A 13,356-nucleotide genomic window follows, 5' to 3' on the forward strand; every position below is an offset into this window, starting at 1 on the left:
ATTTATTATTATCTATTAAAAAGAGAGGGAACTCATTATCTCTTTCCCTTCCTTTTTTTCCAATATGAAGTAGTCTGATTGGATCACTCACCCTGGTTGACACAGTCCTATTATCAGTGAATGACCTGTTTCATAAGTGTTTTGAATCAAACTCTGTGTGGATGGGGGCAGGGGTCATGTTCTATAAATTCTAAATTTTCAAGAAGAATCTCGAAACAATAACACATGGGCCAGAGAGACATTTTGAATATATTCTTGTAAACAGGTGTAATCCCTCAACTATGAACACATAGCAGGGAAAGTGTGGAAACGCCGTTTGCATCTGTCTTCCGGTATAGATGTCCTCATAGCTCAAGTTTCTCAGTCATGGTGGTTATAATGGCTCCAGGCAGGGGCGGCTCTAGCCATTTTGCCGCCCCAAGCACAGCGGCACGCCGCGGGGGGCGCTCTGCCAGTTGCCGGTCCGTGGCTCCGGTGGACTTCCCGCAGACGTGCCTGCGGTAGCTCCACCGAAGCCGCAGGACCAGCGGACCCTCCACAGGGACACCTGCGGGAGGTCCACCGGAGCCGCCTGCCGCCCTCCCGACGACCGGCAGAGTGCCCCCCGCAGCATGCCGCCCCAAGCACGCACTTGGCGTAATGGGGCCTGGAGCCGCCCCTGGCTCCAGGAGCCGTTGGGATATGCTAATAGATGTACAGTCCATATTTTTACATTCGCTTCCTCTTTCTGTCACTCTACAACAGGCTTAGTGCATCCAGGATGTTTGGTCATTTGACTGATATAATTAGAGTATTTTAAGTCAAAAGCAGAGAGAGCTACACCTAGAAACTGAGCAAAAGGCGACACAGGAGTGTTGAGAAAATGCCATTTTTCCAATTTACGTTCAAATTGCCGCGGGAATCTTTGTCCAGGCGTTAACATGTTTTGATTTCACGAGTAATATTTTTGGAGGTGGTGAATAGCTATAAACTCCAGTCACTGTTTACTTGAAGTCCCGTTTTATTTTCTCTTGCTGCAGCTACTTTACTCGCAGAGCAGCTTTAAGTCTCGGAGGCGGGAGCTTTCGCGGCCGCTCGCAGGGAAGCGTCGCCTTTCCCTTTCCCTGCGCGCCGCGGGGTATCTCCGGAGCGTTGTCCCTCCTGCTGCGCTCACAAGACGCCGCGGTTTTTGCCCTGTTTAAGCAGCCGCTCGCAGTCTCAGGGGAGTTGCTCTCGCCCAGGTTACAGCTACCCGAGCCGCCTTCTCTTCCCTCGGCGAGGGCGCTGCGCCCTCCCCCTTCCCTGCTCAAGGCTAAGCCCAGCTGGGCCAGGTGAAGCAGCCCCTTGGCACCCGCAAAAAAGTTCCTGGGAGAAGAGAGCGGCCGGATTCAGTCAAACTTCCCCGTCCCTCCTGTGACTCCGCGCATCTCCCCGCGCCCGGGCGGGACTAAAGGTCAGGGGTAGGGAGCGCTTTTGCGGCTGTAAATCCTCTCGCCGCCCCCCGCTTGGCCACCCACCACCCGGGCTCCCCCAGAGCCACCCACCACCCGGGCCCCCGCGGAGGGCAGGGGCGACCCAGGGCTTCAGTGGGACAACCGGGAATCGTCCTCTGTCGCGCTGCGGGTGTGCGGGAGCCGCGGGAAGCCTCGCTCGCTCCCCGTCCCTGCCCCGGCTTCTGGGTGCTGCTGCCCCAGCGCCTGGCCCAGGCTGCTCCGTCCTCCCCGCTGCTTCAGCACCTCGGCCAGCGAGCGCAGCCTGCGCCCCCCGCTCGCCGCCCAGGCAGCGGGGGCCGGAGCCAGCAGCAACGCACCGCCGCCTTGCGGGTCTCCGCCCTCCAGCGCGCAGCCACCAATGAGCGGGGTGGGGAGGTGGGGGGCCCCTTCTTCCCGCCTCTCTAGTTAAGGCCGCGGGGACCAGGCTGTAGCTCAGTGGAAGGGGTAGAGGCACGCACGGAGCGAGCGGTGGCTGTGAGGGGCAGCGCAGGGCAGGGCACCCCCGCTGGAGTTCAGGCCAGCTCCGTGCCGGCGGAGCGGAGAGACCCCAGGTGCCCAGAGCGGGGGAGGGAATTAGGCAACAATAAGCAGCCGGCCAAGCCACTGCATCCGAGCAGCACCTAGGGCAGGCGGACGGTCCCAAGTGAAGAGCAGCAGCAGCGGTACTATGGAGCAGGAGAAATATCTGCCCGAGCTGATGGCAGAGAAGGACAGCCTGGACCCGTCCTTTGTTCATGCAATGCGCCTCCTGGCTGAAGGTAAGACTTCACTCCTCCTGGCGTGTGGCTTGCCTCTTTCACGCTGCCTTGGTGTGTTCTTAGCCAGGGGACGTGTGCTGCCATGGACAAGCAACCGGAATCCTGCGCCTTGCCTTGGACTCAGCCAAGGCATTCCGCGCCCTAGAGCAGGCAGGCAGATGACCCTCCCCCCCCTTTTTTTTTGGAGGGACCAAATCTCTCAGATGGGAGAGATACCAGCAAAGATTCTTGAGACTTGCTATCGGGGTGAGGAATGACTAATCGGCTTAGCCATCGCAGGCAGTGGCATGAGCAAGAAAGTGCAGCGTTCACGGAAATGCCCACTTCTGAAGTGGGAAAGATGGGGGGTGGGTGGGGGCAAAGTAAATTGTGATCAGCACATTGCTAGTGAGAGAACGTGTGTATAGGAACTATATAGTCTGTATTTCCGCAGCCTTTCTCAAGTGCAGAGTTGCTGTTTAAGCTCGTCACTCACAGGTTTCTGTAGAAATATTGAACACTAGAAAGGAAATCAGAATTTCATCGCTGACGATGAAACACTATGGAAGATCTTATTCCCTCTCTTGTGTCTACTGTACATGGAAATAATCAACGATCAGTTGCTTTGCAAAGTATGGATTGTGTTTTATATGTTTGTTGTAGTAAGGCAGAGAACATTTATTATATAGGGAGATGCATATTGTTCTCCGGGTCTATTAGCAATAGTTTTCCAAGCTTGTTCACGAATAGCTCCTGCTAGCCATTGTATGGAGTAACTTATAACATTAATTTAGCAAATATCAACTTTGAGAATTATATTTGTATATAATAAAGATGTATATTTTATTTTTCAGTACTGGAAATGCCTGTCTTTTCATGATTTGTCATTAAAATGATTTATTTCATTGAGCAAATGATGTATTGCTATTGGGTAGGTTCTTTAGTAGGGCTTTTATATGGTTCCTGATTTTATTTACACAAAGAGATGCTAGATTCTCATTAAACTCATTACATCTTGTTTTTCATGTTTAAGTATCATGTTTCAGTTTATATGATAACAGCTAAATCTACTACTATATCTATAATGCAGCATTTTGTCAGTTGACTTTTCTGTTTTTTATATTCACTGGATATGGCATATCAATTTCATGACATCATTTCAATAAGGACTTGATGCATTTATCTTAGGTTTGTACTGTGATATAAAGAATTGTCTTGACACAAATTGGTCTTCATTATATCATCAGTGCTTGTGATATAACTACATTTTGTGAATTTTGAGGCAGCCAAATTACTTAATTAGGAAGACTTTACAAACTTTATCTTTCTTACTACGCTATGTTGTTAGTTATTGACTACAGGCCTTATTGTACAGCCCTTCAACTACAGAAGTAGTACAATCAGTTAAACTCTCCTCATGCTTTCTGTTGCTTTTCCCTGTATATGATGTTGATTCTTTAAAAGATTGTCTAGATTGGATACAAATGTAAAAGAGAAGTAGTGACAATGAATCATAAATCAAGATTCTGTATCCGAATCTGAAATGAAACTAAAACAAAGAAACCTGTAATGAGCTCATAAAAATATTACATCACAAATGTAAACTACCCTAAAATCTAGGAAAGTGAATAATTTTTCAAAGTTCCATATGCCTTTAAGCAAATTCATAACCATTTAAAACTTTTTGTGCTAGCATTTAAAACAATTCTTAGGTCAGCAGCCTTCATATTGTCTTTCTTAAATTACATGATTTATTGACTGAGAATAAAGTTACTGAATCTAGATTTTCAGAGTGCTTCTCTCTGATAATGGGAAGTCCAGGATGAACAGTGACACACATTTAATATACTTATAATACCTATCTTGCTGTTGCAGAGATAATCACAATAGTTTTTACAGCTGTATACTAATTTGCAGATGATGAACCTAAATTCCTTATTGCTGAAAGGGGCATATTTCTTGCACTCTGCAATTTGATCTTTTCCCAGCAGGGGGAAGTATCTACTGAAAGAGTGCATTTGAGAGAGAACACATGAAATAAATAATTGAAAATGTGGAAAGTATAGTCAAATTTAAAAAAGTGTCATTTCTGGATTCGCAGTTCATGCAAAAGTTGCATTTCAGACAACTTTTGAGATTGAGTAAATTAATACTTTACTGGTTTCTTTTGAGTGTAGCTGGGCTGAGTGTACCTGAATATTTAAAAAGACAATGGTAAGTTGTCTCTGGAAGCTGTAGAAAATGCTAATATAGGATTAACACCAAATACCTGATATTTACCTTCAAAACACTATCTGTCAAGTTTTCTAGAGATCCATTTTAGATTTTTACATAAAATGACTATTGAAATAGTTTAATTAAAGTATGAGAACAACTAGTTAAAGCAGCAGGAACAAATTTACTTGTTACTACTGGCTATAAATAACAGTGCCAGAGATTTTTCCTTTAGAAGGGAAGTATGTACAATAGACATAAATTCATCTGGATGCCTCACAGGTACAAAACTGGATAACTGTAAAAGGTTTCCTACACCACTGAGTTTCTATGGGATGTCTATATTGGAGCCATGGCCTGAGATTCCAGATTTTGACTGTATGAAAAATAATATATGAAAATCTTCGTAGCAGCCAGCTACTCTTTTTAATTACTGTTTATTGTGCCTCTTGATTGGCAATTGATTTCAATTAAATGCACAATACTGTAATGTTCTCTCTTTTTTTTTTCTTCAGAGTTGAGAGCCTATTGCATTCACTCTGACTTGAAAGTGCTGTGATTTTTTGATGTCACTTGCTAACACCTGGATGTGAGAGTAGATAATCTTCTGTTGAATCCTTAGAAAGGCATACAGGAGATAAACACTCCATAAATACAATTTCAATTTAGGGCACCTTATTGCATTATAAAGATCATTTTGTTTCTTCAACAACTTGTATAATGTTCTTTAGAAATCTTTTTCATTGTGTATAACTTATTTAAAATGTGACTATATATTTTCCCCTTAATGCCTTTTTCCATAGGTAGAGAAGGGGTTCATGCATATGGAGTTAAAGTCTGGGGACTAGATAGTGTCAGTACTAAGCATACTCAAACTCCATTTAACTTAGCAAAGATGGAGAGCAATCAGCACCCAACAAAAGTACAGAGCACTATTATTATATTGCTGGAACCCCAACCATTGTGATAGGCACTGCGATAAAAATAGTAAGAGACAATACCTGCATTAAAGAACTTACATTCTTAACAGTCAAAGGAAGTATTATCTCAATTTTGGAGCTGTGGCACAGAGCAATTAAGTGACTTGCCCAAAATCACACAGGATATATGTAGCACAGTCTAGAATAGAACTGAGGTGTCCTAATGCCAAGTCCAGTGCTTTTACCACAACACAGTCCTTCCTCAGTATCATTAGCCTGCTCCTGTAAAGATGACCCCTATACCAGAATGGAAATAAGACACATTTTTAAGTGAGAGTAATTAGCGTACAAGGAGAACAAAAAATTAATAGTGGGCTCTTCACTCTAGCAGAGAAGGGTATAACACATTTCAATGGCTGGAAATTGAAGCTAGACAAATTCAGATTGAAAACCAGGTGTAAATTTTCAACAGTGAGAATAATTAACTATCAAAACAATTTTTCAAGGGTCACAGTGGACATTCCATGACTGTCAACTTTTAAATCAAGATTGAATGTTTGTGTAAAATGAATGCTCTAAGAGTTATTTAGGGGTAGTTCTATGCCCCGTGTGATACAGGAGGTCAGACTAGATAATCACAATTGTCCATTCTGGCCTTGGAATCTATGAATCATGATCACATCATTAGAGATGGGGAACTATTCACAAATGTTTTATTAGAAAAACTTGTGAAATATGAATATTCAGGTCTGTAATAGTTTATTCAATATATTTCCTCCAAATTCAAATTATTTATTAAAATAATATCATCCAATCAGTTTTCAATACAGTGAAACCTCTGTTAATTGTGGCTGCTTACCGTGGTCTATCAGCCAGTAAAATCCAAGTCCCTGAGAGAGAATTTCTCTTTATTAATTATACTTGATTATGCAGCCACCTATTATAAAAGTCAGAATAACAACAAGCTCTTTGATGGCTCATATTAACAGATTGCACTGTAAATTGGTTGTAGTTTGACTTTTTTTTTTACTGATAAATAAGATACTACTGCTTCTAGTAATATTCCACATTAGTATATAGGAAGAGTTAATATTTGTTTTAAACAAGTAATATCTTACCTATCAATAAAACAGTAAGAAAACTTTTTGAGCTGTACCCTGCACCTTCCATATAAAATATTTGTTTGTCTGCCAGTAGCATTGTGACAGGTGCTGCACAGAGTCTAGGTGAGCACATGATGTGATTTATGTGTTTTTTTAAAAAATAACTTTTTGCATGAGTGTAAACAAACATGAAAATGATTAAAATAGCTATGAATATGTATGAAAACATGCTTGTGTGATTCATGATCTGTAAATGTAGGTGACCTATAGCAACCTACAAGCTACTAGATCATCTTTTGCTTTTTTAAAAACTTCTGACTTACAACAGTAATATCATTATTTTTAGTAAGAGAGTGTCAGCAACTGGACATTCAGTTAGACCCAGGGCTGGCTCTAGGTTTTTTGCCGCCCCAAGCAAAAACATTTTTGGCTGCCCTCCACCCCAGTCCTGGGCTCCCCCCGCCCCAAACATGACCTCCTCGTTCACCACAGCAATCCCCATTTACACTTGCAGTGGGGATCAAACTGTTTCTCCTATTTTTATTTCACTTTAGTATAAATCTCACCCCCCACCGTCCCCCGCAATTTTAGTGTTCCAAATGCACATAGAAGGCATAGGGACTAACCGTCAAACCTTGTACCCGGAAAAGGATGGGGATCTAGTAAAGAAGGTTCAGGCAGAGGAGTGGATGTGGGGGTGCTTGGATCTCTACACTGGCGGGGTGTGATGTACTCACGGAGGAGGGTGGAGGAGGAGAGGGGGTATCAGGAGGGGTGTGGGAGAAGAGGTGCAGGGGAAGGGGAGGGGAGGGAGGAGAGGGCTAGGGGAGGGTACAAGGGGAGAGATGCGGGTGAAGGGAGAGTACAAGGGGAAGGGGTGCGGCGAAGGAGCGATGGGGGGAGGTGCAAGTGAAGAGGCTGCGAGCGGGACAGGGGGTGCAAGGGCTGACAGCTGCTTCCCCAGCCCCCTGCAGGCAGAGCCGAGAGGATGGACACTCAGGTGCCCGAGCCGTGGGTGTCCCCCCCGGCGGGGCAATATCCCCCACTGCCCCACTCAGAGCCTGGCTCTGCCTCTCCCCACCCCTGGCGCTGTGGGGGCCTGGGGCAAGCAGCATGGGGCTGAGGTGGGGGAGGTGCGTGGAGGGCTGGGTCCGGAGGCAGGAGGGGAAGGCAGCAGCTCCTTGGCAGCTTGGGCTGCCCAGCCACTGGCCCCATCAGCACACAAGCCAGGATCCGCACCCCCTGCGCCACCCACTCGGGCGGGGAAATGCTGCGCCGCCCTGGGGAGACTCAGAGCAGCAGCAGTGGCGGCAGCAGGACCCCTTCTCCCTTCCTGCATCCCGGGCTCCGCTTCCCTCCTTCCCCGGCTCCTCAAACACTCCGGGAGCCCCTCTCGCCGCCACAGCCCAGGCTCGGCTCCAGGGTACGATGCTCTGTCTCTCCAGTGGCAGGGCTCTGGCCAGGGCTAGCTCCTGGCTTTTTGCCGCCCCAAGCAAAAAAAAAAAAGCGGGGGGGGGGGGAGTGCACCCATTGGAAAGTGCAGCCCCAAGCACATGCTTGGAGCACTGGTGCCTAGAGCCAGGCCTGGTTACACCATCATTGTACAGACAAATAACAATTGTCTGCAGATAAATCAAATATTGCATGGACTATGCATGTGTGATTGTGAAAATGTCTTACAAGATGTGATGTAAAATACACTTGCATGCTCACCTCTAGCACAAAGAGTACAAAGACCCAAGGCAAGAAAACCCAGTCAAAACAAAAATACCTGCCCCCCATAGAAATTTCTATATAATATATAGAATGATAATCCTATATTTCATGACAATACAGTTAGCCTCAGATTTTCAAATGATGCCCTGAAGCCAGTGGGGATACAACAATTTTTCATGAGACAAAGATGCTGTCAGCTTGTCCCCTAAGTGCACAATCCTGTGTGTCTCTTTGAAACCCCAGATATATCAACATAATCCATGATCTTTATTAATAAACCATACACCCTCCCGCTGTGTGTTTCTTCCCATAGATTTCATGATCTGTTGTTTTTTTCGCCATCTTGTTTAGCTAGTAACTCCATATGCAAATAGCCTTAGATTGTGAGACACACAATACACAATAAGAGATATAAACATCTGGTACCCTCCTCCCACCCTGTCTGAACAGAACCTGTCAGAGGCATGCCACTTCCTGGTGACCTGTCTTTAACTTCAAGGATTTAAGAACATCATTTCCAGTATAGATGCATAACTTCTTAAATATTATCTATTCATACATTTTACTATGATTATGATGACCAATGGGCTCTTGGCAGAGCCCTTACATGCCACCCTGGCATGAATTATTGTGCATATGGGTGATCCAGGGGATACTTGTAAAACTCTATGCCTCCTGTGCCCTCCGCCAGTTGGCACAAAGAGGTTCCTGGGTTACACCGACCTCCATATAAGTCTTGACTTAGGCCCAGGCCTGCAAATTGTTCCATGGGGGCAGACCTTGAGCTTGCCCAGAGCCAGTGGTGAGCTGGAGCCGGTTCCCACAGGTTCTCAAGAACCGGTTGCTAAAATTAGACCTCTGTGGAGAACCGGTTGTTAAAGGGCCAGGAGGTGGGCAAAGAACTCCAGTCCGCAGGCCGAATTATCCTGTTGTTCCCAGGATTCCCAGCTGGGGTGGCTGAGGCTCCCTGGGCCCCTCCCCTGCTTCCCCCCAGCTGCAGGGGCCCCCAGCCCCATGAGTATGTCTCCCCCCTTAAATCAGAACTTTTTATAGGGAACCGGTTGTTAAGATTTTGGCAGCCCAGAGCCCCATTCAAATACATTGGGCTCCATATAGGCTCACTCTCATCAAGCTCTTTGGAGGACCAGGGCCATTAATTCAACAGTGATGAAGTCATACAGCCTCCAAATCCCTTGAGCCCTACTGCTATCACTGATACAAGCCTGCAGTAATGGCTATAGCCAGCATCACAGTTATTGGCTCAGTATATTTGCATTTTGCCTCCTACCAGATTAATGTACTGGATCTACTGTACAACTAACAGTATTTTATTTTTAGGCCCCTGGAAATTAATTTGCTTTTTATATAACAAGGTGGTTTTGGATCATTACTATATTTCTAATATGAATCTTGGGGCAATAATAAGGTCACTGTATGCAAATTACTTTCCCTTGTAATGTCTAATGACATGAAGATCATATCTTTATCGAAGTTGTGAAAGATTATTGGTTAATTCTGTGATTTACTTTAGTTAGCCCTCAGACATTTCTGTAATTTTTATTTAGTAGAATATAATAAGCTATTAGTCAAATGATATCTGCAGTCTTAGCAGCAATGAGAGTTCATTAGTTCACATTGTCTAAATATAGCTTTAACTTAAAATGAGTTCAATATAAATGTTAAAGCAAACTCATACATTAATATAATCTACAGTCACTTTTTCTACTATTGTGCTCCTTTTTTTGTGTGTGGGGTTTTTTTTTGGTTTGTTTTTGTGTGTGTGTTTTGCTGATGTTTACATCAGGGGAGAGGATATCTGAGTAGACAGAGAAGGAAGATTCTATTAATCATCATTTATTTTGTTGTTCCTGGAAACAGAGTAAATAATTAGAAGATTGACTTAAGAAACCATGCAAATTCTCCTTAGCATTTTAAAAGTTTTGTGTTCATTGCAAACAATGATTTTAGGGCAGTTTTTAACATTTTGCCTAAGCTCATGATTGATCTACATTTTTGTTTTTATGAAATGAAAAGAAACAAGTCGAGGTAGTGCAAGTTAAATACTATTATTATGTATTATTTCTAAAGTGTAGTAATGTGCTAGACATTATGGGCATGATCCAAAGCCCATTGAAGTCAGTGGGAGTTTTTCCTTCATAGCCTTCAATGGGTTATGAGTCAATTGCTATACAAATATCCTATGCTATTGGCTGAGAAAATTAAATATAATGGTTAGAATAATAAACAAGGAAAATGGAAGTACTTTTATACTGTAGCATGGGTTTTTTTAATGGGATATATCAGTTGGACTACTTAGCTATTCAAAACAGGATGAACATTACCAAACATTATATACTTAAAGTTTAACAGTTTCAGAAAGTATTTTTGTCTTTCGCTGTATAATGCAAGGAGTGTCCTGAACATACATCACTTTAGGGAGTAGTAAATAGACTAAAACCATTAAAGAATGACACAGGTGAAGCTGCCTCTGAAGCTGCCTTCCTCGGCCTGCATCACTTCCTGCAGCCCCCATTGACCTGGAACGGCGAACCGCGGCCAGTGGAAGCCGCGATCAGCTTAACCTGTGGACGCGGCAATTAACAAACTGGCCCGGCCCATCAGGGTGCTTACCCTGGCAGGCTGCGTGCCAAAGGTTGCGGATCCCTGTTATAATGCATAAATGTGGAAATGTTGGATAATTTCATGACTAATCTTTATTAGAATGCAAACACAGTATATTCAATTTGTGCTCCCAGCAGCAGTACCTTAGGCTGAGCACACTGACTGGGTACAATACTATTTTTAAAAATTATAACAGCCATTATATTGAAATGAAATGAAATTATCCCAACTGCAGTCCAGAGGAAGGCTAAGTCTCCCACACAAAGTGAGTGATTTTTAACTGTATTCAATTTCAAAGCTCATTCCCTCTCCCTCAGTTAATGGCACTAATAGGGGGAAGAGTTTAGTGCTTCCCCTAGCCCCTAACCCCCTTCATCTACTAATTCATTTTGTAGAGATATGAAAAGTAAAAACTCTTTTGAAAGAAGGGAAAGGAATGGGAGGGGACTTACTAAAGTGTGTATAATATAAAATATTTGGCCTAAGGGTGAGGAATATAGTGTAGCCACCAGGGAGCAGAACTGATTCTACAATGCATTCCTTAGGAGGCTGCATATATCATGGGGCATTGTGGTCTGGCCAGACAAACTGGGAGTTTGAGATAAAGTTTGAACTGCATAGTACAGGGAGGGGACGGGACTGGATCCTTCATAATACTAAACACCTTGGTCAAATCCCCTTTAACACTTCTACCATAAGTTCCAGACAAAATAATCCTAGATATTACCATGTCCTTTAAATCATAGACCCATAAGACTGGAAGGGACCTTGAGAGGTCTTCTAGTCCAGTCTCCTGCATTCAATGCACTATTAAGTATTTCCTAGACCATCCCTGAGAGGTGTTTGTCTAACCTAGTCTTAAAAATCTCCAATGATGGAAATTCCATAATGTCTCCAGGCAATTTATTCCAGTGTTTAACTACCCTGACAGTTAAGAAGTTTTTCCTAATGTCCAACCTAAACTGCCCTTGCTGCAATTTAAGCCCACTGTTTCTTGTCCCATCCTCGGAGGTTAAAGAGAACAATTTTTCTCCCTCCTCCCTGTAAAAATCTTTAATGTACTTAAAACTGTTATGTCCCCCCTCAGTCGTCTCTTGTCCAGACTAAACAAACCAAATTTTTCAATCTTCCCTCAGAGGTCATGTTTTCTAGACATTTAATCATTTTTGTTGCTCTTCTCTGGATTTTCTCCATAGCAACCAATGACTATTAGCCAAGAAGATCAGGTATTCAACCGCATGCTCTGGGTGTCCCTATACCTCTGACAGCCAGATGCTGGGACTAAACCACAGGGGATGGGTCACGTGATAATTGCCCTGTTCTGTTCATTACCTCTGAAGCATTTGGCATTGGCCACTGTCGGAAGACAGGATACTGGGCTAGAAGGACCATTGGTCTGACCCAGTGTGGCTGGGTTCCTATGGTGAAATACCAGTACCAAATAGCAGTACCAAACTGTTTTAAATGACTTGCCTTTCTGAATTCCCTTTTGACATTGTAGGTGCTAAATAAACTATGATAAAGGTAAGGATAATTTTAACAGGATAATTTCCTCCATCTCAATCTTCCTACAGCTTTTCAGCATGAAAGAGAAGAATAATGTTGGATACATAATATTTATTTTTCTGATATATGTACAGCACAAAACAACTACCAAGCAATTTAGGCTCCCCAAAAGTGTATGCATTTATCTCCCCAATGTTGGTATTTAAATTATTAGGGGTTATTAAAACACATTTTTAAAATGGGAAGGCATATCCTCCTGATGGTTTGTGTCTGGATTTAGGCATATATGTGCAATGTGTGTGCAGATGCTCGCGTACCTTTTTGTGTTAAAAGGCTCTTGGCAATTATTCTTGTCCTTCTGTGGTCAGATTTTTCCCCCCTTCTCTTCCCCACTCTGATTTTCACTGCAATGTTTTGATTGGTGTTCAGATAGGCTGTTACTAGTGCAAAGTGACCTGTGTTTTGCATTTTTTTTATTCAGTTTTGTTATGTGGTGCTGCTTCTGAATTATTGTTAATATTAGTGTTTGGGTTTTTTTTGCCTACCTCTGTCAGCTTGTATAAATCCAGATTTTGGAGCAATTTGCAGAAACAGCCTGTGAGGAATAAGTTAGTGATCTAGGGGAAAAGAACAAGGAGCACGGAAGGTTACAATGTCAACAAGGAAAGGGAACAAAGAGGCATGCAGACTATACTTTGAGTCCCTAGTTCCCCTTCCAGAAGAACTAAATTGCCAAGTAGACCATGGCGTGGTAGTGTGTACACCCAATACCAATCTATGGCTCTACAAACCATCTATGGCACAGTTGAAAACACTGTTGGTGCTTAAAAAGTACGAGTCATCTGAAATAATGTGTCTGGAGCAAAAAAACAGTGACAGCAGAAGAGTGAGGTTCTGGCTGTTTTTTCATTCTTACCCAAGTTATGAGATAGCACATTTCTACAGTTAACCATTTGTACTGTTAACTCAAGTAGAAAGTTCCTGCAGTAAGAGAGGAAAGAGAAATCTAATTAGAGAAAAAGCAGAGAGGAATGAGTTTGAAATACACCCAGGAAAACGAGTTTAA

The 13,356-nt window shown here is 43.4% G+C and overlaps 1 protein-coding gene across 1 annotated transcript in view; it reads left to right on the top strand.

Moving 5' to 3' along the window:
• Positions 1–2,019: 2,019 nt before the first annotated feature.
• Positions 2,020–13,356, top strand: part of KHDRBS2 (KH RNA binding domain containing, signal transduction associated 2) — a 548,941-nt gene continuing 537,604 nt past the window's right edge. The window contains exon 1 of the mRNA XM_039528488.1: positions 2,020–2,230. Within this exon, the coding sequence (XP_039384422.1) occupies positions 2,140–2,230 (91 nt within the window). The 5' untranslated portion in view covers positions 2,020–2,139. The remainder of the gene's footprint in view (positions 2,231–13,356) is intronic.

The sequence above is a fragment of the Mauremys reevesii genome, linkage group 3, assembly GCF_016161935.1.
Source record: "Mauremys reevesii isolate NIE-2019 linkage group 3, ASM1616193v1, whole genome shotgun sequence".
NCBI lineage: Eukaryota > Metazoa > Chordata > Testudines > Geoemydidae > Mauremys > Mauremys reevesii.